Source organism: Oncorhynchus tshawytscha, linkage group LG02 (assembly GCF_018296145.1).
Source record: "Oncorhynchus tshawytscha isolate Ot180627B linkage group LG02, Otsh_v2.0, whole genome shotgun sequence".
Lineage (NCBI taxonomy): Eukaryota > Metazoa > Chordata > Actinopteri > Salmoniformes > Salmonidae > Oncorhynchus > Oncorhynchus tshawytscha.
This window is the reverse complement of record NC_056430.1, coordinates 17215213-17242136: the sequence shown is the minus strand read 5'-3', so window position 1 is coordinate 17242136 and position 26924 is coordinate 17215213. Positions and strand designations below refer to the sequence as shown.

Here is a 26924-nt window from a genome sequence, read left to right as displayed (position 1 = left end):
GTCATGGGAAGAGCAGGTGTCCTTAATGTTTTGTACACTCAATGTATATTGCAATAATGCTGCTGACCAGGTGGCTTGTTTTAGCTAGCACATATATTATTTTGGGATTGCGATACTTGAGCTTGTCTTTCTCTCCACAGGAAATCTCTACATGGACTCAAGACAGAGCATGTCTATGATGGGCCCCCCAGGATACCCCCACATGCCCCCAATGAGCAGCGCAGGTCCCACAATGACAGGTACAGAACAGCGGCAGCCTCTATACAATACAACTACTCACTAAACTAGATCTCAGTTAAGGGGATGGTCTCTACGGTACACTCCAAGTATTCATCAAACCTATCCTTCCACATTCTACAAGCACTACAACAACACCTCGACAAGTCCATTTCCCATTCAACTACACATTTAACCAATGAAGCTTGCACAGTGCATGTGTGTCTTTGTGTGTGTACTATGCCCAACTCCCCTGCTCTCTTCTCTTAGGACACCATGCGCAGATGAACCAGCAGCACATGATCTCTCCCAGAAACTTCCAGATGCACCGCATGCCAGCTGATGACATCCAGGATGACTTTGACTGGGACTCCATTGTCTAATGTTAGATGTTCTGCCCCTAACAAGGAACGGTCAGGTGGTGCAGAGCAGGTGGAAGTAGGAGGAAGAAGCCAGGCTGAGCTGTATGCTCTAGCAAGGAGACTGACTGTTGCTGGTGGGATACAGAACAGAAGAGCAGATGTTGTTTTGGGAGGATAGAGGGAGAGACTTCAGAGTGCTGCCATTTTTACAAACAAAATGAAACATACAAAATAAATGTTACTTTGAAGACAATCATATTTACTAGGACATGTTTAAGTGGTGGCTTATGTGCTTGTCTTGACCAGGCAAGTAGCACACGTTCATGTCGAAACAAATCCTCCAGTCCTCGTTCCTCAGCCATCCCCCTCCCAGCCAGCAGCTTTCCAAAGTTCCCCCAGCTCCCTCCGTAACTGTTGTGTGATTTGAGCGACTTTTTCCGCTTGTTATCCTTCTCGTGTTGACTTTAGGCCTCGGCTGCCTCTTGGATGAGTTTCTCTCTTTATTCGTTTTTATTATTTTATGGAAAACGCAGGCCGCCTGTGGTGCTTGTTGGTTTGCTTTGGATGGAACCCCATTAGTGGGTGTATTGGTAGGAAGGTTAGGATCCCCATTAGTGGGTGTATTGGTAGGAAGGTTAGGATCCCCATTAGTGGGTGTATTGGTAGGAAGGTTAGGATCCCCAATAGTGGGTGTATTGGTAGGAAGGTTAGGATCCCCATTAGTGGGTGTATTGGTAGGAAGGTTAGGATCCCCATTAGTGGGTGTATTGGTAGGAAGGTTAGGATCCCCATTAGTGGGTGTATTGGTAGGAAGGTTAGGATCCACATTAGTGGGTGTATTGGTAGGAAGGTTAGGATCCCCAATAGTGGGTGTATTGGTAGGAAGGTTAGGATCCCCAATAGTGGGTGTATTGGTAGGAAGGTTAGGATCCCCAATAGTGGGTGTATTGGTAGGAAGGTTAGGATCCCCATTAGTGGGTGTATTGGTAGGAAGGTTAGGATCCCCATTAGTGGGTGTATTGGTAGGAAGGTTAGGATCCCCATTAGTGGGTGTATTGGTAGGAAGGTTAGGATCCCCAATAGTGGGTGTATTGGTAGGAAGGTTAGGATCCCCAATAGTGGGTGTATTGGTAGGAAGGTTAGGATCCCCAATAGTGGGTGTATTGGTAGGAAGGTTAGGATCCCCATTAGTGGGTGTATTGGTAGGAAGGTTAGGATCCCCATTAGTGGGTGTATTGGTAGGAAGGTTAGGATCCCCATTAGTGGGTGTATTGGTAGGAAGGTTAGGATCCCCATTAGTGGGTGTATTGGTAGGAAGGTTAGGATCCCCAATAGTGGGTGTATTGGTAGGAAGGTTAGGATCCCCAATAGTGGGTGTATTGGTAGGAAGGTTTACAATAACTGAGGTTATGTTTTGAACAGGGTGTTTTGCATTGAACTAGGCTTCACATAAAGAACACAAATGCTTTATCATAGAGCGTTGTCCTTTAACCAACACATCTGGCCCATTTTTTGTTTTTTAAGCTAATTGTGTACATTCAGAAACATTACCGGCAGTATTTGTTGTGGTTTTGTGTCTATTCTGTTAACAATGTCATACCTTTATCTCCAATACTCCAAGACTGAAACTGGTAGATGAATTCCAGACCTCATCACCCCCCTTGTCTGGCTTTTTTTTTTCCTTTGTCAAAATAATACTTAGACTTAAAGTAGTCTCATTCTCAATCACTACATCCTTCCACTGGTCCCGCAATCAATGAGATTGATTATAATTTCCCTGTACTAGTGTTTTAAGGAAATAGTTTGTAGTTAATACACAAAATGAATGAGTACAAGTATACACCTGTAGGTGTCTTTTCATATATTAAACTCAGTGTACATGCAGCACAATGAACTGTAGGATATTTTCCTGTTATCTTCTGATGCAGGAAATGTACTGATATAACTTAATTACTACAAACAATAGGAATGTTCTTCATTCAGATGCTATACGTCCCAAGTCATCAGAATCGATCTCCCAAATATCTTGGTTGTGACCGTCAGACTTAAACTGCAAGGCAGAAAATATGCTGAAATACCATATAAAAAGGGAACGAGGTGTGTGTGTGTGTGTGTGTGTTTGCCCTAAAATTACAATCATCTGCATATGCTATCAATGAGCACAAAACAGATACAGAAAAAAGAGATGAAAGCAAGGGTTCAAGGCAGATGTGCATTTTGCAGGCAGGGTTTCTTAAGTTGAGAAATGAGCTCTGTCTGGTCAACAGCCAGGTGGAGATGGAGGATGGGAGACTAGAGGTTCTGGAAACACTCCTGTCCTCTCTGTCCCTCTTTGTCGTCTTAATCAGACTGGCCCTGAACCCCAATCATGGTGCTGCGTTAAACCTGTATGGGAGCAGCACAGTTCATCTTCCCTTTTTCATTTGTTCCTCCACTATTGGCCCTTAGATAAACTAAATCTTTGGCTGGATTTTGTTTTACTCCATTTCTGAAAATCATGACATAGTTTTGTAATATCACATAAACACCGCTGGGGCCAGACACCAATATGTCTCTTGTGACAGTGTACATGTGTAGATACTGAACCGCCATTGTCCTTTTGGAACAGGAGGCAGAAGAAGAAGGGAAGCTTGGCTGGAGCTAGTGCTAGTGCTAGCTCTTCTCACAGCTAGCTATACTGCCAAGCATATCTGCAAGGTTTCACAGATCTTTGAGCAGCCAGTTCGTTAATACTGCCCATTGTTTTGATCTTAAATGTTTTTTTCTTTCTTTTCCTTTTTCCTTTTCTTACTTCTGCTACTTTTACCTGTACTGGATTTTCGGTTAGATTCCCAAATGTTCATTGTATTTGAAAGCGTTGTGTGTGGCTGATTGTCCTGCCTGTGGATACCCATTGAGTGTTTAGTCTGACTGACAAAATCAGTCAGTCAGCCAGCCAGCCAGCCATTTAAAGCACAGTCTGATTGCTCATTCAGTTAAAAAGCCAAGATCACTTAAGATTGTCAATCATTGAGCCCTTCATTAGTGAAGGAGGACTACTTTATGGAGAAAAGATCAGTGTAGTGATTTTTAATTGACCATTTGATTGCTAGTTGAAGTCAGTGTGGGTGCTGCAGACTCTGGGACTCACCTAAGGAATGGGTGTTTTGAGGAACACAGTGAGAATATGGATATAAAAGTGATAGGGAAGTCTTGGCAGCCCATGGTTTTGTATGTTGCATTTCATCACTGGTAATGATGAAGGCACTAATGAAAAACTCTCGGACAGCCTTAGGGTATGTAGTAAATCCACCCCCACAGCTCAGAGGAGATGGGATGGGCTGGAAAGAGCTCATGGATGTGATCAGAGGTAAAGAGGAAGGGAAAGACGATGACTGGATCACCCTCTTAACTGTGTGTGTGTGCTTGTGTGTCTGTGTGCGAGTGAGTACATTTTGTTTAAAAAGACAACTCAATTTTTTAAATACTGCTGGAGATGTACCTGCCAGAGAGATTACTATGATATGAAAAAAGAAAATAAGCCTTGTTCGCTTGTTACATTATGGAGAAAACTGCCAAGAAGTACTGCTGATTGAGGCCTATTTTATTCAGTGCTGGTGTGTTGTTTTGCTTCTTGTAAATAAATGTCTTTTCAGTCATCCCTTTTCCTCTTGGGGGCGGGGCATCAAGGCAAGGGGTTGGTCTTACTCATGAGAGGGAAAAGAATAGAGTATTTTGTTATTGTCCAATCAGAGGGTGAGACCGTATGTGTATATATCTATATTGTATATATGTGATGAAAATGTGTTGGCTTTTTGTGACACTACCTTTTACCTGTACTATGGTTCTACATTCAGTGTTTCAATGTTGATAATATATATTTTGTTATGTTTTTCAGTTTTTGATTTTGTCTTTGTCATTTCTTGTATTTGTTTTCTTTTTCTCCTTTTTGTCCTCTTGGTTATTGCACGGTTTATTACTTTTGCTGTCCAATGAGGTGATACAGCTACTCTTTGTATTGGTTTAGTGCTGTAAAATAACTTGTTATTAGAGTTGTCGATACCACCCCCATCCCCAATATGCATGAATGGCACTTAAACAAATAAAATGTTAACTTCACTGTGGAATAGTTGTGCGTTTATCTTTTTTTATGTATTTGAATGAGTTACATGAAGCAACTTGTGAATTATTTCATATTTTGAACATAAGATGTAGCCGTTACTCGCATCACCGTTACAGAACACAAGTTTTGCAGTGTGTTTAGACCATAGTAGTTGTGGCTAGGGGAATTTCTATATACACTGTTAAAATTGCTGCAATTATGACAAATCAGAGCCAAACTGAAAGGTTAGTGTTGAATATAACCAATAGTAGAGCCCAAATGGCAGTAGTGCAGCTCCTTGCTCACAACCTCAAACATTTACAGAAAATTGTTTTTGGTAAATATTTGTTATTTCACTTGCAACATTCCACTTAGTTCTGTGCACTCTAAATGTTTAAAAGTTCACTAATTCTGAAGGTTTTCCAGGATCATACATTAGTACTAGCATTACCGTACTAGTGTTCATACTGGAACTCTTTCTTCCATGTCAATGACAAGCTCCATATGTTGTTTTCCACATGACACGTTCCTGGACTAGAATAGTCTACCAGGACGGTTACAGTAAGAAATCATAGGTTTATCAAGACACGCATGTCCTTTTCCCCGCCCAGCTCCTGGAGACCCTCCCCTAGCCCCAACACATGTCAAGCCCCCATGACACCCACGAAACCTCCACTTTCACACTCCATGACATACAATTCTTCATGCTCAGTTTGGAATTCTGCTCCATCTCTTTGGTCCAAACTGGTAGAAGTGAGTAACTGACTTCAGGGAAGGTAGTGTGGGGGAGCTCAGCTGTGCTACAGCTCCTTTAGACTCAGCTAGGGGCGTTGGTCTAGTTACTGTAAGAGAAGACATCAGGAAGACAGTCATGAGAAATCCTCTGATGCTGCTTCTGCTGGCACTGGCAGTACAGCTATGTTCTGCACCGCCAGCTGCCGACTGACATTTACTCTTGAGGTTCTGGCCTGTTGCACCCTCTACAACCACTGTGATGATTGTTATTATCTGGCCCTGCTGGTCATCTATGAACGTTTGAACATCTTGGCCATGAACTGTTATAATCTCCACCCGGCACAACGAGAAGAGGACTGGCCACCCCTCATAGCCTGGTTCCTCTCTAGGTTTCTTCCCATGTTCCTGCCTTTCTAGGGAGTTTTTTTCTAGCCACCATACTTCTACATCTCCATTGCTTGCTGTTTGGGGTTTTAGTCTGGGTTTCTGTATAGCACTTTGTCATCGGCTGATGTAAAAAGGGCTTTATGAATACATTTGATTGATTGAACAAGTAAATAAGCCACCACTAAATTTTTGGCTCTCCAAAGTTGCGCAGCGGTCTAAAGCACTGCATCTTAGTGCTAGAGGCGTCACTACAGACTCCCTGGTTCGAATCCAGGCTGTATCACAACCGGCCGTGATTGGGAGTCCCATAGGGCGGGGCACAATTGGCCCAGTGTCATCCGGGTTTGGCCAGTGTAGGCCGTCATTGTAAATACAAATGTGTTCTTAACCAACTTACCTTGTTAAATAGAGGTTAAATGTATTTTTTTTTTTTTGAAGTGTTAAATCACCTAATCAATCACTCGAGCCTCCTATGTCCCAGATGTAGGATCTTAATTTTACCCTATATTGTCACAGCAAATAAATCCTGCAGCAACAGGATTTTAATGTTTAGTCCATAGTGTTGCTTGGTCGGTGGTTAGGCTATTAGCTGGCCAAAAGTAGGCTACATGAAGTGTTAAACTGTTAATGGAAGTGTTAGTTTGGGGTTTCAGTGAATTTATGTAAATCAGCAGGCTCATCTGCATTTCCTGCAACTCTCAGCAACAAAAAGGATCAAATTAGGATTCTATATCTGTATGTCCTGAGCTTTGATTTGAATTTAGTGAATTCAGTCAATTTGTTTAGTTAGTTATAATGTATTCAATTGAGACTTGGTTATGTTTATTTATAGTAACCTTTACGGATTATATCTCAGACCTCTGACTCTGGTGTGTATTTTTATTTGATCAGAACCATATGGAACAGGTTTATTTAGGTATGCTAAATATTTGTACCGGGCCACATTGGGCTGTGCTGTTCAGGGTGTCATCAAAATGACTATACATGGAAGGGCTATGGTTACTCCTTACTTAATTGTGAATGCAAATGAAAGTTCCTTATGTTGAAATGTAATATGGGGAGGGGAGCCGTCTGCCCTGCCTTGGTGGTACTTGTTATGTAATTCTGCCAGGTGGAGTGTCTGATGCTCTAGTCTTGATGGTTGATCGCAGAAACACCCCCTGCTGTATAGAATAAAAGTATGTAAGCTATTTAGGAGTTAACACTACACTCCACACTCCTCCCATTTCCCCTGCATTGAGGGAAGCTAATCCTACATCCACACCATACATCTGTGTTTGGACAGCATGGGACAAACACTCTAAGAATAATGACTTTCTTTATGCTGCAATATACAGGTAAATGACCAAATAAAGGAAACACTTGAGTAAATCAGAGATACAACGTTTTTTGAAAGCAGATACTTCCACACAGGTGTGGTTCCAGAGTAAATTAAGCAATTAGCATCCCATCATGCTTAGGGTGATGTATAAAAATGTTGGCTACCATGGCTAGAAGATGAAATCTCAGTGACTTTGAAGGAAGGGTCTCAAACAAGCATATGGGGTTTAAAGTGTATGTGTGGGTCAGTCACCAGATCTAAACTCAATTGAACACTTATGGGAAATTCTGGAGTGTGCGTCTGAGACGGCGTTTTCAACCACCACCAACAAAACACAGGATTTCTTGTGGAAGAATGGTGTTGCATCACTCCAATAGAGTTCCAGACACTAAGACGCTTCATGTTGAAGTTTCCTTTATTTTGCCAGTCACATGTACATGTTATTTTCACTTATTAATCTCCTGAACCTATTGGAAAGGCCAAACCAAAGAACTTGCTGTTTTGTTATCGCTGAGGCTATTAACCCCCCTTATTGCCCCTGTAGAACCTGTTCCAGTTGTCCCAGAGGAACTTGCCTCTGGAGAACCTGCCCGTGAGGAACCTGCTGCTGAAGGACCTGCCATCACCCCTGAGGAATCTGTCCCAGTAGTCCTTGTACCTGACCCAGTTGCCCCTGTAGAACCTGACATAGTTGCCTCTGTAAAACCTGAAATAATTCTCCCCGTAGAACATTACCAAGAGGAACCAGCCCCAGTAAAATATGTTCCTGAAGAAGCTGCACCAGAGGACACCATCCTGATAGCTCCAGTGGAAGCTGCACTAAAGCAAGCAGAAGAAGCTGCCCCAGCAGAAGCTGTCCTGATTGTTCCAATTGAAGCTGCAGCAGATGTACACATTAAGTATGTAAGTACCCCTCAAGATACACAATATTAAGCTGGAAAATGAAGTGTAACACGTAGTAATTTCGTTGTACTATGTAGATAGTACACATACTCTGTGGTGTACTAGTGTGTTTATCCTCCCACTCGAGGATGACACCCGTATGGTAGACCCCAGTCAGTGAGGTTGACCCACATCTGATCTGTTTTTGTAAACTCAACCAAGTACTAGCAACGACATTGAGTGGACATTTTGAAGAGTGTACATTCAAAGGTAGGTAATTAGAGCCTATGTAATCCCGGGACACCCAGCATATCTGTCCACAAGAGATTCCAACCTTGTGATAGTTATTACTGAATCGGATGCAGCTGAGTAGCAACTAAACTTGCCCATTTGTAACAAGCATTGTAACAAGCCTTCATTGTTACACCTCTGTAATTACAGACTGCAATTACCACCAATTACATGTTATTACTATATAATTATGTATTGCAATTCATTTCAAAACTTGATACAGTGTAAATATATAACTACTATGTAATAGATGTAAGAACCCCTTAATGATGTGCTAGCGTAAAATCTTGTCTATGAATCTAAACACAATTACTTTTGCACTTGTCTTCAAGTTCCAATTCAATTGTAAAAGGCAAGTTATTGAATAAATAATCACTGACTGGTGTTCTTTTGAACCTATCTCCAGTGGTCGATTCACCATACTGAATAGACCACAAAACATCATACTACACATGTTCAAGTCAGTGGCAAGGCTGGATTTGTAAGGTACATCAATACCTCTCAAGTTTTTTTTTTTTTTTTACAAGAGAGGAAAGTCCTGTGTCACCCACACAGAGGCATGTTGCAGGAACAGTATGCCAACAGTATGTGCACTGCTCAGTGCTCACACACAATATTTATGTTGATGAGAGAACGGGATGTTCTATATGAGGCCCTTTAAAGAGCTCCTATGGCCAAGCTGTATACATGTGTGCATGAGGGTCAATGATGGACATCCTGAGTGAGAAGGCATGAGAAGTTGCTGTCAAGGGGGGAATGCCCCTCTCAGAGCTGGAGTACTGCTGACAGCTGAGTCGATGACCTGGTAGTTGAGGGTGGAGTTTATGCTCTCTTGAGGGTGAAGTCTTATGGAAGATGGGAGGAGTCAGCTCTGGGTGTTTTATTACACTGACCAATGAAATTGGGGAAGCAGTTGAAACAAGTGCTTTACAAACCAACCACTATCTGGGTCTTCCACAAAATTAGTCCCTTTTGTGTCCCTTTGATATTTAAGTAGAAATTGTTAACTAATATTGGATTTGAAAATCCTTTTTCTGGTCTTTTGTTGTGGGAAAATGTGTGTGTCGAGCATAACACGTAAACCCTGTTATTATAGATAGACAGGCTAGAATAACACGTCAACCCTGTTATTATAGATAGACAGACAGGCTAGAATAACACGTCAACCCTGTTATTATAGATAGACAGGCAGGCTAGAATAACACGTCAACCCTGTTATTATAGATAGACAGGCTAGAATAACACGTCAACCCTGTTATTATAGATAGACAGACAGGCTAGAATAACACATCAACCCTGTTATTATAGATAGACAGGCAGGCTAGAATAACACGTCAACCCTGTTATTATAGATAGACAGGCTAGAATAACACGTCAACCCTGTTATTATAGATAAACAGGCTAGAATAACACGTCAACCCTGTTATTATAGATAGACAGACAGGCTAGAATAACACGTCAACCCTGTTATTATAGATAGACAGGCAGGCTAGAATAACACGTCAACCCTGTTATTATAGATAGACAGGCTAGAATAACACGTCAACCCTGTTATTATAGATAAACAGGCTAGAATAACACGTCAACCCTGTTATTATAGATAGACAGGCTAGAATAACACGTCAACCCTGTTATTATAGATAGACAGGCTAGAATAACACGTCAACCCTGTTATTATAATAGATAGACAGGCTAGAATTTTTTTTTACAATTTTTTTTGGGGAAGCCTGCATTCAATTGCCCCTCCCTGTTGCACACAACAAGCATCCATTCCCCCTGTTATGACCAACCCTGTTACTTTTGGCACTTAATTAGGCACTTCCTATAGTCATTTTTTAAATTTAACCTCTTGAGATGGAATCACTTTTTTAAATAAAGTTGAACATGTGCTCATCATGACAGGGTGTTAAAATTTGGTGATTTTATTTTTTTCAAAAGTCATTTTGATACATGAATCTCAATATAATATATTAACAATGCCCGGGTTTGGTCAGGATGACAATTAACCATGGATAATGAACTGTATACTCTTGGGCTTGAGACTTGGTAAACATTTATTGGAATGACTGTGCTCTTCTGTTGGGAGAAAGAAAGGGGGGTTATATAATCACCTACATTGTGTATGAACACAGCCTCCTCTGCTGGCCACTAACATGATTGGAACGGAACTTTGACAAGGACCGGTTTCCCTGGTTACTCTGTAGCAGTAGCACATTTTAAATGTATTTAATTTTTTAAAACAAAAGAGATACCATGTTATTAAATCAATGTGTTTTTAAGAGAACTTCCATTCATAGTCTAAAGGGAAAATCTGTTAGCGTGAGGCAGCATCAGGATTCACACGAAGGCCAAAAAGATCATCAAGGACATCAACCTCCCGAGCCACAGCCTGTTCAGCCCGCTATCATCCAGAAGGCGAGGTCAGTACAGGTGCATCAATGCTGGGACCAAGAGACTTAAAAACAGCTTCGATATCAAGGCCATCAGACTGCTAAATAGCCATCACTATACTCAACCCTGCACCCTAGAGGCTGCTGCCCTACATACATAGACTTGAAATCACTGGCCACTTTAATAATGGAACAGTAGTCACTTTAATCATGTTTAAATAATGTTTACATACTGCTTTGCGCATCTCATATGTATATACTGTACTGTATTTTAGTCAATTCCCCTCCGACATTGCTCGAACTAATATTTATATATTTGTTAATTCCATTCTTTTACTTTTAGATTTGTGTGTATTATTGTGAGTTGTTAGATACTACTGCACTGTTGGAGCTAGGAATACAAGCATTTCGCTACACCCGCAATAACATTTGCTAAATATGTGTATGTGACCAATAAAATGTTATTTGATTCTTGATGCCATAATATGCCTCTGTTCCCTTGAGCTTGGCACTTGGCCCTATAACAGCTCTAGGGGTGCTGCATGGCAGGCTTCCAGGGTTCCCAGGTGTGTGTTGGATTGAGCAAAAAAGAAAATGCACAATACATTCTTGTAATTCATGTAATAGTCTTTCATGCTTTATTTTCAAGTACAAAGTAATACTCCTGGAAATAAATATTTAAAAAATACTATGAGGATTTTTAACCTACATACTTCCACATCCTGAGGGTAAGAAATTAAAGGATATATGTAATCAAATGATTGTGTACATTTTTTAGACACCAACTATCAGTGTTATTTGCCTGATGATAACATAACAGTTAAACATTTACATGTGGCATGGGCCGAATAAAAATGTGACTGATTAGTGGACATCAATTTCTTGTAGTACTGTATCTAAATGCCATTGAATATGCCATTTAATAATGATGTGAGACATGAAAAGACCATTGGTCAACAAATTGACAATTGAGGTTAGGCTACTGAGTGACTTGGGCGTAGATGCTTGAAAACAATTATTAATACATTTTTCAAGAGAAGTCTGTTGTCCATTCTGCACAGAGTCCTTGCAAAAATCTTTAAAAAACCGAATTGAACAATGCCCAGTCGATAGTTGCACGAGCCGCCTGCCTCTCCCTGCTCCACAACACGAATGAATAGTTAGTCATTGGAAAGCCTTTCGACTCAAGCCTCCATCCTCCATTTTCAGCAGATTGAAAGCAGGTAAAAACAAATCAGTGCTGATCAAACTAAAACAGATAAGTGCACAAATATGTGAACACTGGTATCCCAATCATACCGGTATCCCAATCATACCGGTATCCCAATCATACCGGTATCCCAATCATACCGGTATCCCAATCATACCGGTATCCCAATCATACCGGTATCCCAATCATACCGGTATCCCAATCATACCGGTATATCAATCAAACCGGTATCTCAATCAAACCGGTATCTCAATCAAACCGGTATCTCAATCATACCGGTATCTCAATCAAACCGGTATATCAATCATACCGGTCTCTCAATCAAACCGGTATATCAATCAAACCGGTATCTCAATCAAACCGGTATCCCAATCAAACCGGTATCTCAATCATACCGGTCTCTCAATCAAACCGGTATCTCAATCAAACCGGTATCTCAATCAAACCGGTATCCCAATCAAACCGGTATCTCAATCAAACCGGTATCCCAATCAAACCGGTTGGCGTGTAAAGTGGCTACATTGGAAAGCAGAGACACACAGTCGATGGTTGCATCGGTTTGGAATAGGCTACCATTCGAATCGTCGATGTACAAGGATAACAATAAAATGCATTTTGTAAAATAATTTGGCTATGATGTTCTATCAAACATCTCGCTCAACTTTTCGGTCAAGCCATTGGATTAACAATATAAAAGAAATATACATGATACCCTCTAGCTATTTGTTTGTAAAACTTGCTTGATATCTCAGAACACTCCAAGCACATGATTTATTTGTTATTTTATGTAAGATTACTGGTAAATCTAGGCAATAGCCTAATAAAAGGCAGCATTATAATATATGATAGATTATTAAAAAGGCAATATTTTTGGCAACATATTTTGTGTTGGATTGTTTTCAGACAATTTGCTAATAAATAGCCATTATAAAAAAAGAATGCCTAATTATATTTCAGGCCATCTCACTGTTAAATAGCCATCACTAGCACATTAGAGGCTGCTGCCTATATACATACCGTGGGGCAAAAAAAGTATTTAGTCAGCCACCAATTGTGCAAGTTCTCCCACTTAAAAAAGATGAGAGAGGCCTGTAATTTTCATCGTAGGTACACTTCAACTATGACAGACAAAATTAGAAAAAAAATCCAGAAAATCACGTTGTAGGGTTTTTAATGAATTTATTTGCAAATTATGGTGGAATATAAGTATTTGGTCAATAACAAAAGTTTATCTCAATACGCTTGTTGTAATAAGGACAACTTTATTCCACCAACATGTGTGTCTTATATTTCACCTTGTATTGTTAATAAAGGGGTAGTTAATCCTAATTATAGTGGAGTACTAGTAATGATAGCTATCCCCTTCATAATCAGTAGTAACTCTGCCAGAGCCACTATCATGTGGCTATATGTGGCATCGGCCGTCTGCCTCAATGCTATTATCCTGAGACCACAATTATACATGTCTCCTGTGCTGCCTCCCCTTTACATCCAATATGAGCACAGCCTGCCCAAAGTGCCAGACCCAGAGTCTTACATGAGCAGGTAAAAGAAGCCAATGCATTTATTCTCAGTTTTACAGTGCTCCTGGTGTGAGAGTGTTTTATGTTTTGGTCAGGGTGGTGGTCTGCTTTAGATATGAAATTGTGTGTTATATTCTAGGTGACTATGGCAGTTCCTGGAGGGACAAAGGAAAAGCTCACTGACATTCCGCGCCATGTGTGGAAGGGCTTGCCCGATAGCATGAGACTAAGCTGCTCTGCTGTTGATCAAAGTCGCATTGGTGAGTTGAAAATGAGCTGCTTTGGGTTTGTTCTAACGTCACATCACTTTTCAGTTTTGTAGATAAGTGATCATTCGCTGGTGGTAAAATTCCGCTAGCAGTGCACCGTACGATATGCAGTGAGCGGCTCTGTGGTTTCTGACTGTGGCATGAGTGTAGCTCATATAAGTGTAGCTCCTGATACTAAAAGGGAGAGGAAGAACTACATCTGGCAGTGGACGCAGAGTACATTATGAAGGCTTTCACCTCAAGAAAAAGAATCATCTCCAGCCTGTTCTGGCATGCCTCAGAGAATCGGCACACCTTAACACATTTTTAGAGTCTGAAAGCTTTGCTATATTGCATGGTTAATTGTGAATGTTGTAGTGCATGTCCAATTCTGGCCAACTTTTAAAAAATCTGCATTTGTAAGATGAATTTGATTTGGGATCGATATCCCCCAATGGCAGGGAGTTGCCTAGGCAACATTTAGTAGGCAGTGGGGTTTTGGTTTGGGATTTTCCTCCACTCTTTTCCCCAGGTGTATGGGCCTTGAGGCTGATCCCTAAAGGCAAGAGGTTCGGCCCGTTTGTAGGAGAGAGAAAAAAGAGGTCCCAGGTGTCCAGCAATGTTTACATGTGGGAGGTGAGCAGCAGAGGATAGAGCAATAGCCTCAAAGATCTACAGTACCTTCACAGACATCTAGGTTGTAAACATCACAGGCACAGCACACCCTCCATATTATATATGCTGTTATCCATTTTCATAACATTTTAAAGATTATCATCCAGATAACCAATCTGTCCTCTGTAGGTGTATTTTCCAGCCAGGGGCTGGATGTGTGTGGATGCTACAGACCCCATGAAGGGGAACTGGCTACGGTATGTAAACTGGGCACACTCCACTCAAGAACAGAACCTTTTCCCCATGGAGATCAACCGAGCCATTTACTACAAAGTGTTACGGGTAATTCAGACATGAAGTCTCACTGGTAAAATATTATTCTCTAAACATTTGAGCATTAAAGCAGAGTGATGGTTTGCTATTTAGGCATGTGAATGCAAGAGTACTGGCTATTTAGCATTCAATCTTCTCTGTGTAACAGTTGGGATAATGTGCCAATTTGTAGTACAACGCATTTCTCATTCCTGGATTGAGGTACGTTTTCCCGAGCCATATCTCACGCTGGCTCCGCAGCGTCATAATCTACACAGGGATTCTGTCCGACCCTAGTGCAGATGTAAGCAAGCGGTCGGATCTGCTGGCTAGTATGGGGGTTATTCTCATTGAAGCCAAATGAGAGAATTGTGGTAAACTTTTTAAAATAATTCATGCAAAATACAAATTTGTATTATGCTGTCTCTGCTATACTTGGGTATAATAAACCATTTATAAAGGAATTACATAGTTTGCCATCTACAGCTACTGAAATGTCAGGACCTAACATTCTTGTTGGACTTGACAGGCACAACAAGAGCCCAAGTATTTCATCCTGTCTCTCAGCAAACCTGTCTCTGATTTGTTCCCATTCTCCTCTTTTCTTGTAACAGCCAATAGGACCCGGGGAAGAGTTGCTGGTGTGGTACAATGGGGAAGACAACCCTGAGATAACAGCTGCATTAGAGGAAGAAAGAGCCAGCAATCTGAACAAGAAAAATTCACCCAGGGCAAAGCGAGGTAAGGCGTACACCCCTAAAATTCTAATTTCTCTATTAAATGTTGCAGTACGTATTTACCAAGCTCTTCGATACGATAGCTGGCAGTGGGTGGCAGAAGTCGAAGGAAATTGTCCTTACGCCCATTCGAAGTTGAATTCTTGATAGCATGCTAGCTAGCTAGCTTAGCAAACAGTACAGTGAGGTGTAACTAACTAGATGCAGTAATTTTCCTTTCCAAACTTTCTATCTCAAATGTAGTTTTATGTTACTGTTAATTCATAAAGGTTGATTGCAGCTAAATTGGTAGCTATTATGTAACAACACAGACAGCACGATACTGTCAACATTGGCTTGTCGGATAAATAAGTTAGCTACCTAACGTAAACGTCACCACGAACCAGCCACCGAGTTTTCTGGGATGTGACCTTTCCAGACTAGCAACTTATTTGCGAGCCACGTTATTTGATCCGTTGATCCATTTGCTACTTACCTATATTTAAGAGGTATCCAAATAGCTAGTTATGTTACAGGACTTGCAGGTTAGGGATTGCATAGTCTGATCGGTTTGTTTCACTCTGCTGTCAATTCAGCTCGGGTAGCTAGCTCGCGAGCTAACAGGCTAGGTCAAGCACGGGCGTGCTAGACTGCAAAGTGCTGGTTTTTGTGTTCAGAAAATAACTGATAAACAGTTGCCGTTGTGGTAAAGGGATGGTAGATTACTCGAGGTATGTGTCATACATGTGCTGTTAGCTACCTGGGTACGTTTATCAATTTTGTCTGTGCCATCGCTGGGAATATGCCTGCCCTGAAATGAAACACCCTTTAATAATTTTCGACGTAACAAATACGATTTAGCTGAACGGTATAGGTTTCTAATACTTTGACAAATGTTCATGTTTCCCAGGTAAGTGAGCTCCATTTTCATTTGGCATCGGGACTGTAGCGACTAGCTAGCTAGTCAGCCAAAGTCAATGCAAAGTTGAGGTAATGTAGTGCTGCAGACTAGGCCCAGGATGCATGTAGTTGCACAAGTTCTGTAGTCCCACCCTTCCTTTCTCAACAATACCAAATCTTAAAATCGAGTTGCATTATAATTACCTGCTAGAATGAAATGCATACTTTTTTTCTCTCTTTGAAATTGACCTCGTGTTTTCCTTTCAATATGAATGACTGTCTATGATTGTCAAGTTTGGTGTAGGCCTATCTATGCATTCAACCCCGGTCTGTTTTTAATTTGCACTGATTTATTGACTGAATAGTGATCGGGAGACTCATAGGGCGGTGCACAATTGGCCCAGCGTCTGTGTGAGGGGAGGGTTTGTCCGGGGTAAGCCGTCATTTTAAAATAAGAATTTGTTCTTGCCTAGTTAAAGGTTAACTAAATAGTCACGTTCACACCAATGCCCAGGGCTAAAAGAGCTTTTATCCCAGGGCAAAACTGAAACCACACGGATTACGTTAATTTGCGTGCGAGTAGAGCGTCAATTAACATGCACTAAGTAGTTTATGCCAATTTAATTGTCATGAAAAGCCATAATAAACTGTTATATTTATGTTTGCTATGTAGCCCTTGTGAATTGTGTTCATTTTGACTCACATTATGTCCTACGGGAGCCACCGTACCTGCCGCCTGTTATGTTGGATCAGGAACAGGAGCGTTGTAACGTTAGTTAAAACACCCTAGCAGTTTTTAAAGAATGTAGCTAGTCTGGTTATTTATACATAACAGTATTCTCTCTTGAACGGAGTTCGAGTTTCCCAGTCGTAGCCTGCCTAGGCTATATGTCTGTGCTTGGCACCAACAAAGGTAGGCATAAAGTTATTGATTTCAAATATGTATTATTGTCACTGGCAGCTAAACTTAACCCAAAATAGACACTTTCTAACTAACTTATACATGTCACAATTCCAGACGTAACAATGCACAAACGGTCTTTTGTGGCGTTTTTTATGCTCGCTGTACCGGAATTGCTTCATGTAGATGCGGGGGGAAAAATAGACTTGCGTTCTAATGTGAAGTGCATGACGGCATTGACGCTCGCGGCCTGTCTGTTTTCTCTCATTCACTACGGTGCATTCTAATTCCAGCGTTTTCACACTCATAAAAAAAGTGGTCTTGCTGGCTTGCTCCAGAGCAGGGTGGCACCGACTTTGCAGGGCTAGTCAATCAGTGTTCCATTGTCTCCTAATTTGAATATTTTACTCCAGAAAAGTGACGGTTGGTTTCAGGCAACTCTGTTTGTGTGGACACAGGCTTAGCTTGCCCACGACCAGTTTTTGCCTGGGACTAAGGATAGCCAGGGGCTAAGAACATTGCCATGTTAAAAGGCCTATTGAGTACTATCAGTGAGTTGTGTTAAAGTCTCAACATGCAGAATTGTCTGTTGAGAGAGCCTACTTGTCATTTAGTTGCAATCCCTCTTTGACAAATCATGTACATATCTGCATCAAATTTCCAACAAGTGGGAGCTATCTATACACCATATCATCTTTCAATGTAAATAAATTAACTTCTGGAGAAAAACTAATGCTAGCACAATTTCAATGCTTGTTTTCAAGCACTCAAACTTGTTTATTTTGCTGACTTGAAACCAATTTGAGGGGCACAGGTGACTGAGCTGCAACATGTGTTTCTGTGACATGAATCAGGCTTTGTAGGCCAGGCCAGATGACCTTGTTGTCACAGCAACTCCAGTGATGACTGGATGCTAGCCCAGTCTCTTGAGGCGGGCTGATATCAACTCAAAATGGTCTCCTGCCTAGGGACATAACCACTACATTGATCAGCCATTCCAAAAATATCCATGTCTCTTCGCATGACAGTTTGTTCATTATGTAGCTTAGTGTTTAGTATGACTTGAAAAATTCTGAATGAAGGCTGATCATAGCTGTGAAAATTCATTTAGGCCAGAAGTTGTATTTGACCGTATTGGATGTTAGCCTGACTTTTAATCCTGCAGCTGTTTAGAAGGGGAAAAAACATTCTGTATGGTAATATCGAAAGACAATTGATGACATAAGCACATGTGGTACTTGGCCTACATTGTTTAAGATCCTGTTCAGCAGTCATACAGTATATATTGCTTTGCTTTGTGTTAGACAAATATAATATTATGAGTTTGAAATTCCATGTAGTTTTAAGTGCCAACTAATACACAGCACAGTTGTGAGTTGAGGTGTCAATTAGTACACTTTCCCCACTAGATGTTCACTTCTCTGAACATCTTTCTGATAGTGCATTTACTTATGTAGAAGTAGTCCAATGTCAACATTTTAAAGAAACTTCATTCCACATCTTACCAGTATTGCTTTGGTGTGATTTTTTATTTATTTATTTGAGTTTGGCTAATGTTTGTTGGTTGATGTGTGCTTTCTACCTTAGCCAGAAAACTGTTGGAAAGAGCCAGACAGGCTTGTTTGGGTGGATTCCGTGGGCCCAAACAAACAGGCGGAACCAAACCTATTGTCACAGAGATGTGGGATACAGAGGAAGGTAAGTTGCCCCATTTTATAATAGATATTTGTAATTTGGGAAGTCTGTTAAGTCATGTTATTCATGTATTTCAACCATTTCGGTTGGGTTTCCCCCTTTAAATTCTCAGAATATTTTTTTACGTTGAAATTAAATGTTACTTTTTAAATTCTGTTGCTCTGCGGTTTTAGGTCCAAATGAGGAGGACGAGAGACCCTCTCCTTCTCCAGGGCCTTCACAGGGGACTCTGGAGAGCTCCACCATGGGGAGTAACAGCCTCTCTCAAGCCCAGTTCATCTCAGCAGCAATGAGAGAGAAAGATGAGGAGGGTGATGAGGAAGACCCAGGGGATCTGCAGCAGCGGCCGTCGCAGAGTGCTCGGTCTGCTACTGAAGCTGAGTCGGAGGATAGGTGTGAGCAGCCTGATCTGCCACTAAGCCATAGCAGTCCAGGTGAGGTGGGGCCTGGGAGCCTTCAGACTGCCTCATCCCTACCAAGGCCTGAACCAGAGGCTGACCCATACCTCGACCCTGACCTTGAAGGTGATCCCCACGGAGAGGAGTCCCATCCCTGCCAGCACTGCGAGCGCCATTTCTCCACCAAACAGGGCTTGGAGCGCCACACCCACATCCATGCCACTGCAAACCAGCAAACGCACACGTTCAAATGCCGTTACTGTGGCAAGTCCTTTGGCTCGCAGGTGGGACGTCGGCGGCACGAGCGGAGGCATGAGAACGGGCCAAAGAACAAAGGCCAAAGGCCTGGCTCACTGGCTGGGACTGCTACTTTACTCAGTCCTCTGGGGCAGGCTGACTGTTCCAGCCCAGACTGTGCCACTGTCTCTGGCCACTACGTTGTCATGGGGTCCCCGCTCCCTGGAGGACTTATGCAGAGCCCTCAGGTTGTGAGGAAGGACCCTGCGGCTGAGAGTGACCAGCCCTTTATCGTGGATGAGAATGGAGAGACAAAAGAGCTTCATCCTTGCAAGTACTGTAATAAGGCTTTCGGCACTCACACTAACATGCGCCGACACCAGCGCAGAATCCACGAGCGCCACTTACTGCCCAAGGGTGTGCGCAGGAAAGGCATGCTGCTGCAGGAGAGCCCGCAACAGCAGCAGCAGCGTCTGCCTGAGCAGTCCCCCAGTGCCAGCCCACCCCCTGTCTATGTGCCCAGTGCAGACACTGAGGATGAGGGGGACCGAGAGGAGTACATGGTCGACATATCCAATAATATCTCGGAGAACCTCAGCCTGTACATCGACGGCAAGATCCTGTCCACTAGTTCAGTCAGCGGCTGTGAAGTGATCGAAGTGGACTCCAGTTCTGCAGCACTGTTTGGTCTCGACGCAGTGGTCATCAGCCCCAATCAGATCAGTCAGGCTTTCAAAGTGGACACCAGGACCTGTGCTGTGAAGCAGGTCTCCAACCTCGGCCAGCCCACGACGAAAAGGAGAACGTCGACACCCCCGCTCATGCCCAGTCTTAAAATGGAGTCTGAAAATGGGTCCTCCTCTGCCTCTTCCTCCTCCACGTCTTCCTCATCTACCTTGTTGGTGGAAAGTCCCTTCCCTCAGTCCTCAGACTCATTAGCATTTCAAAAGGAGAAAACTATCTATCTGTCTCCTAAGCTCAAACAGCTCCTCCAGACTCAGACAGACGGTCAGAAACCCACCATCGCCCTGATAGCAGACAGCCACAGATTAGCTCCCCCTCTCTCCGTTACATCTCTGCCTGCAGCCTCAGGCAGGTTTAAGAGAAGAACGGCTTCCCCTCCCTCGTCTCCACAGCTCAGCCCTGCGCTGAAAGCAGATGGCTGTAAGAGCGAGGCGGGGGTCTCGTCGTACACCCTCAAGGTGCCAAAGCTGGAGAGCCTGGGCATTTCCTCTGCCTGGAGTCTGTCCAGCAAGGAGGAGAGGGACACACTGAGTCCCAGCGGGAAGGACGGGTGCAGCTGGTCTGCCTCTCGGACCGGAGGGAACTCCTGTAATCAGCAGCCCTTGGACCTTTCCAGTGGCATCAGTAAATGGAGTGACGGCTTCAACAAGACGCCCAGGGAGGAAGTGCTGGATTTAAGCATGAGTCGGAAGAGTACAGCAGAGCCAAGGGAAGGGGAAGTCCAGCTCCGACACAAGGGAAGTCCAGCTCCGACACAGCCCCACACCAAGAAGAAGAAGCCCAATACCAGTATGCTAGAGAAGGTGTTGATGAATGAGTACGCTGGCTTAAACCCAGCAGGAGAGGAGGGCTCTTGTGCCCTGGGAAGCCCAGATTCTCAGTATACTGCAAGCAGTGGTACAGGCACAGCTTCTCACAGTCCCTCTTCCAATATGCCCTTTGAATCAGCCGATCCCTCTCCCCCCTCTCTAACCCCTGTCACTATGAATCCCTCCTCCCCCTGCGTCTCCAGCCTGACCTCTCCAACTCCACCTCCCCCTGTCCTACCCTCTATGCCCTCATCAGACTGCCCCACTTCCAGCTCTCTCCCTGACCTCTCCCCTAAAATGTCCCCCAGATCCATTGACCATTGTGAGGACGAGCCAGTTTGTGTATCTAACTCTACTACAGCAGAGACAATATTAGCTGCGGTAAGTAACAGTTATGGAGATGTCACTAAGCCAGTAGACCCCACCCACAATACAGATCCCGTTATCGGGAAAGCTTTATCAAACCCCTCTACAGAGTCCCCCTCAGTATCTGATGCTGTCCCTGTGAGTCTGTCCTCAGCACAATCTAAACCTGCTAGGAGTGGGAACCACATTTTCTTAGATATCCAAATTAACCCAGACCTGGAACCGATTATTACTGAGGGACAGGGGAAATCCCAATGCTCTGAACTCCCTGTTTTATCACCCGTAACAGAATCCCCCCTCACTGCCTCATCGATCATTCCTGTTGGAATATCAGATGTCCCAGCTCCGTCAGTGGTCTCCCCAGCATCACTCTCTAGCACTGTGATTAAAGAGGAGGTCCAGCACATGGATCAGCTGGCTGATTTAGGCCTTCCTCCTGGTGCCACAGGGTCTTTACCTCCATCTGCCGCTGCTGCTGAAAAGCCCTCTGAAGAGGTGGTGGAGGAGGAGGGATTGGAGCCAGACCCCTTCAGTAAGAGCTTTGTGTGTAACGTGTGTGAGGATCCCTTCCGCTCCATCAAAGAGCTCAGTCGGCACATCGTGGAGCACGCGGCTGAGTGGCCCTACAGGTGTGAGTTCTGTGTGCAGCTGTTCGGGAATGCCCCTGCCCTGCTGGAGCACCGTACAGCCCTCCATGGTGTGGGACGCATCTTTGTCTGCTCCTTCTGCTCCAAGGAGTTCGCCTTCCTCTGCAACCTCCAGCAGCACCACAAAGACCTGCATCCCAGCCAGCCATGCACACACGCAGCGGTGGAGAGTGGCAAGCTGAGGTCACAGAACTACACAGACCCAGCCAGGGCCAAAGAGGAGAGTAACCCCTCAACCACAGGGCCTGAGTCCTCTGCTGAAGCTGCCTCCTCCCAGGGGTTCTCTGATGTGAAGAAAGAGCAGCCTGATACTAACGGGAAGCATGAGGAGGCTGGACCAGAGGACCCAACTGAAGAGCTCTATACTACAATAAAGATCATGGCTTCTGAAGGAGGCAAGCCTAAAGGCCCAGACGTACGCCTGGGCATTAATCAACACTACCCCAGTTTCAAGCCACCCCCCTTCCCCTACCACAACCGCACGGCTGCAGACTCAGTGGCCTCGGCCACCAACTTCACTACCCACAACATCCCCCAGACATTCAGCACTGCCATCCGATGCACCAAATGCGGCAAGAGCTTTGATAACATGCCCGAGCTGCACAAGCACATACTAGCCTGTGCCAACGCCAGTGATAAGAGGCGGTACACTCCCAAGAAGAACCCCATCCCTCTCAGACAGATAGTGAAGCCTCAGAACGGAGCTCTGTCGCCTGCCTCTGCTGCCAACGCAGGGCACAACGCCTTCCGCAGAATGGGCCAACCCAAGAGGCTGAACTTCAACCAAGAACCGCTTGGCAAAACCAAGATGAGTTCCCTCAGTAAGAAGAAGAACCAGCTGGTTCAGAAGGCCATCACTCAGAGGAATAAGACTGCTGCTACTGCTAAGGCCCCTAGCCAGGTTAAAGAGGAGGAGCCGCAGGAGGTCCATGTGTGCCCTCACTGCAGTCGGGAGTTCACTTATCCTGCCAGCCTCAGTAAACATATAGCAGTCAGCTGTCCCATGAAGCCTGTCTCTAAAAAGGCCAAAAAGGGAGCAGCAGCAGAAGAGGCAACACCAGCTGTAGATAAAAACATGAGCCTTCGAAGGAGAACCACAGACTCTGAGATCCAGCAGCCAGAGACTGCTGAGCTGGTGCCCAAAACCCTGGGCAAAACACGCGCTCGCACTTCTGGACCCGGCTCTGCGGAGGCTGAGACCACACTGCGGCCAGGTAAAGGAAAGACTGCTGTCACACAGGTGCGTACGAAGAGGCCAGCCTCTTTCCCTGCTGCCACAGTTTCTCTCAACATGAAAAGTAAAAAAGGCAAAGTTCAATCATTACCCCCCACCCCGTTGCCCTCCGAGACTCCCAGTAACTCTGCACCACTGCCAGCAACCCAGACAAAGCAACGCACGGGCAAGGAAATGCTGCCTAAGAAGGTAGCAGAGGTGAAATTGCCCCTACAGAAGCCGTCTCAGGTGCCGCCTAAGAAAGAAGGGGAACGGTTCTCTCTGAGAGCGAGGGAGCGAGCTGGTGGGCCGGTGACCCGGAGCCTACAGATAGCCAACAATGTAGCTCCTGTGGAGGTGAAAACAGAGGACCTGTCCAGCCAGGGGCCTAAAGAGACCCAGGTAATGTTACTTTCAAACGGTGTCCAGTCTCAGCCTATGTTCATGCCAAGTTACTACTCACTTTTAAATAATCCTTTACACAATATTCTGTCTTGATGCGTTGTCTCGTCTTCCAGGAGTCCTTGCTGAAATGAGCCAGGTAAAGCCATGTCGATCTGAGGAGAAAGAAGTCCCTGGCTAGGAGGGTGTTGCTGTGCTGGCTCACCTCGGAGGAGATCCTCTGGCCTTCCCAAGGTTCTGACGGACAGGAGGATCTGGAGGTGGGCTGGCTCAGTTACAGGACATCATGGACTCTGCTCTCTACACATCACATGCTGTGTTGGCTGGACAGGAGGGATGCCTTTCTCTCCATCACTCACTGTGAAATGAGCCTGAGACTTTTTAAACACAAAAAAGAAACGATTAACAGACTGTAAATTAATATATACAGTCTGTCATATATTTTCAGTCATAACTTGACCCATAACATTGACATTGGGGTTCCGTTACGGTTAAAATCTGATATATTGCAAATGGCAATCATTTATATCAGTTCACAAAACTGGTCTGGTGTTTCTTTCGCTGTGTTTTTGGTTTACTTGTTTGGTTGTTGAGATGTTGGAGGATTCAACAGTCTCTTAATGCATGTGCTGATTATCCAGTAGAACTAGACAGAACCCTGTCCCTCGCCTGTGTCCCATGTTAAGTCTTGCACCTACTTTAATTAATACAAATAATTTGCAAATGAATATGTACATTTGATTTCATGTAATACTCCATTGAGAATACATTGTCTAATATCTCTTATGCATTTATTTTTTATTTTTTTGTTTATTTGGGAAGCTAGGATTAAACCGCTGTTTTCAACTGTAGAAGTGGGTTGTCTGAAAGGTTGGCTGAAAAGAGTGTGTGCAAATGTGTTGTGTGGCAGGCATGTGCTCTATGCGTTGTCTGACAACAGTTGACCCCTTCATCTCAAAGTTGAGACGTGTGTTGTCTCTGGTATGTTTTGTCTTCATGTTGCTTATCAGAGCAGTACCAGCAGGGAAACCTGCCACAACTAGAACAATGCCACTTAACACCGTTAGTTCCCAGAGAAGGGATAGGGAAGATGAGATTTGCTCTTCACGTTGAAAATGTGAGTAGCTAAGGAACACTGCCGCTTATCCAGTTGATTGACATTGTGGATTTCAGAGGCTCACATGTTGATGTGTTATAAGTAGCCCCCTCTTGTCTGAAAGCACTTCAAGAAGAAAATCTGCCAAACTGTTTTGATTAGATCAGTATGAATCCTTAAAGGACCAATGCAGTCAAACATGATTTTCTGTATTTTCTAGATATTTCCTCGCTGGGGTTGGAATACTACTGTGACAATTATGATGCTCTTTTAATGTAAGAGCTGTTTGAAAATACTAACCCAGACCACTCCCAGTCCTAGCAAAAATCTTGATAAATTGCTCTTTTCAATTTTTATTGAAATTAATCACAGTAAGGTACTTAATTGTTACCCTGAAAAGATTTGATATTGAGGTAAAAATGACTGCATTTGGACCTTTCAGTTATTTGGTTTTAAATGTGAAGAATGGGATTTAGACATTTCTATTGCACATGACTGAAACGGAGTTGCCTCAGAAAAATAATTTAAATGTAGTCATTGGAATATTTCCCTGTAACATTTTCCTGATTAAAGACTCCCTATAGATTTGCATTTTTCTTTTCTTTTCGAAACAGTCCTGAGACTTGATTTCATCTTTATGATGTAATCAGGTGAATTCATCTGAAATATGTAGCAGCAATGATCTTATTGAGGATTCTTAAAAGGTGATGATGTTTGGAAGTATTTTCAAAGGTTTGAAAAATGGAATCATGTCTGGAGATGTGAACAGCTGGAGAGTAGTAGCCACTGTGTTCCAGTAATAAGGACGGCCTGGAAAATTGCTTCAGTTCTAATGTTCCTTTCCTTGCCGTGGCAAACATGCCACGGTCATAGATTGCAGGTTATTTCTGTACCTAAAGTTGTGTGGTTGTAGAGGTAGCGTATCTTTAATGTGATCTATACTGAACAAAAATATAAACACAACATTTAAAGTGTTGGTCACATTTATCATAAACTAAAATTAAAGATCCCAGAAATGTTCCATGCGCACAAAAAGCTTATCTCAAATTTGGTGCGCAAATTTAGTTACATCTCTGTTAGTGAGTATTTCTCCTTTTCCAAGATAGCCTGTCCACCTGACATGTGTGGCATCTCAAGAAGCTGATTAAACAGCATCATTACACAGGTGCACCTTGTGCCGGGGACAATAAACAGCCGCTCTCAAATGTGCAGTTTTGTCACACAACACAATGCCATTAATGTCTCAAGTTTTGAGGGAGCTTGCAATTGGCATGTTGACTGCAGGAATGTCCACCAGAGTTGTTAATTTCTCTACCATAAGCCGCATCCAATGTTTAGAGAATTGGGTAGTACATCCAACCTACCTCCCAACCGCAGACCATGCGTAACCACGCCAGCCCAGGACTTTCACATCTGGCTTCTTCACCCTTCACCATCATCTGAAGAGGGGGAGGGGCGGTGCTGAGGAGTATTTCTGTCTGTAATAAAGCTCTTTTGTGGGGAACAACTCATTCTGATGGTCTGTGCCTGGCTCCCCAGTGGGTGGACCTGGCTCCCAAGTGGGTGGGCCTATGCCGTCCCATGCTCAACCATGGCTGCGCCCCTGCCCAGTTGTGAAATTCATAGATTAGGGCCTAATTCATTCATTTAAATTGACTGACTTCCTTCTCAGTAAAATCTTGAAATTGTTGCATTTATATTCTTAGTATACATGCAGGCCTGTAACAAATTATGACAATGACATTTTCATCTTATATGTTTGCCTTCCTGCATCAATATTCTTGAGAATTCTCTTGAGTTAAATTAATGGAGAATCTTCTAATATACTCTGAGTGTACAAAACATTAGGAACAACTCACTAATATTGAGTTGCAACTGCTTTTCCCTCAGAACAGCCTCAATTCATCAGGGGCATGGATTCTACAAGGTGTCAAGCATTCCACAGGGATGCTGGCCCATGTTGACTCCAATGCTTCCCACAGTTGTGTCAAGTCAGCTGGATGTCCTTTGGGTGGTGGACCATTATTGATACATAAGGGAAACTGTTGAGCATGAAAAACCCAGCAGTGTTGCAGTGTTTGACAATCAAACTGATATGCCTGGCACCTAATAACATACCCCGTTCAAAGGCACTTACATCTTTTGTGTTGCCCATTCACCCTCTGAATAACACACACACAATCCATTTCTCAATTGTCGAGGCTAAAAAATCCTTTAACCTGTCTCC

At 43.4% G+C, this 26924-nt stretch overlaps 2 protein-coding genes across 8 annotated transcripts in view; both read left to right on the top strand.

Moving 5' to 3' along the window:
* Positions 1-4684, top strand: part of LOC112220724 (forkhead box protein J3) — a 167447-nt gene extending 162763 nt beyond the window's left edge. For all 5 annotated transcript variants that reach the window (XM_042331381.1, XM_042331388.1, XM_042331385.1 and 2 more), the window contains exons 11-12: positions 141-239; positions 487-4684. In XM_042331381.1, coding sequence (XP_042187315.1) covers positions 141-239; positions 487-599 — 212 coding nt within the window. In that variant the 3' untranslated portion in view covers positions 600-4684. The remainder of the gene's footprint in view (positions 1-140; positions 240-486) is intronic.
* An 8847-nt stretch (positions 4685-13531) lies between these two features.
* Positions 13532-25286, top strand: LOC112220755 (PR domain zinc finger protein 2). Of its 3 annotated transcripts, XM_024382647.2 has the most exons (7): positions 13532-13658; positions 14179-14282; positions 14451-14603; positions 15188-15314; positions 18678-18788; positions 18959-23601; positions 23718-23857. In XM_024382647.2, exons 1-7 carry the CDS (start codon positions 13544-13546, stop codon positions 23733-23735), a joined length of 5271 nt encoding a protein of 1756 aa, XP_024238415.1. In that variant the 5' UTR covers positions 13532-13543; the 3' UTR covers positions 23736-23857. The 3 variants fall into 3 exon arrangements, with proteins under 3 accessions (XP_024238415.1, XP_024238407.1, XP_024238400.1); XM_024382639.1 differs by lacking the exons at positions 13532-13658; positions 14179-14282; positions 14451-14603; positions 15188-15314 and adding an exon at positions 15806-16020 and having other exon boundaries at positions 23718-25286; XM_024382632.2 differs by lacking the exons at positions 13532-13658; positions 14179-14282; positions 14451-14603; positions 15188-15314 and adding an exon at positions 16059-17102 and having other exon boundaries at positions 23718-25286.
* The last annotated feature ends 1638 nt before the right edge of the window (positions 25287-26924 follow it).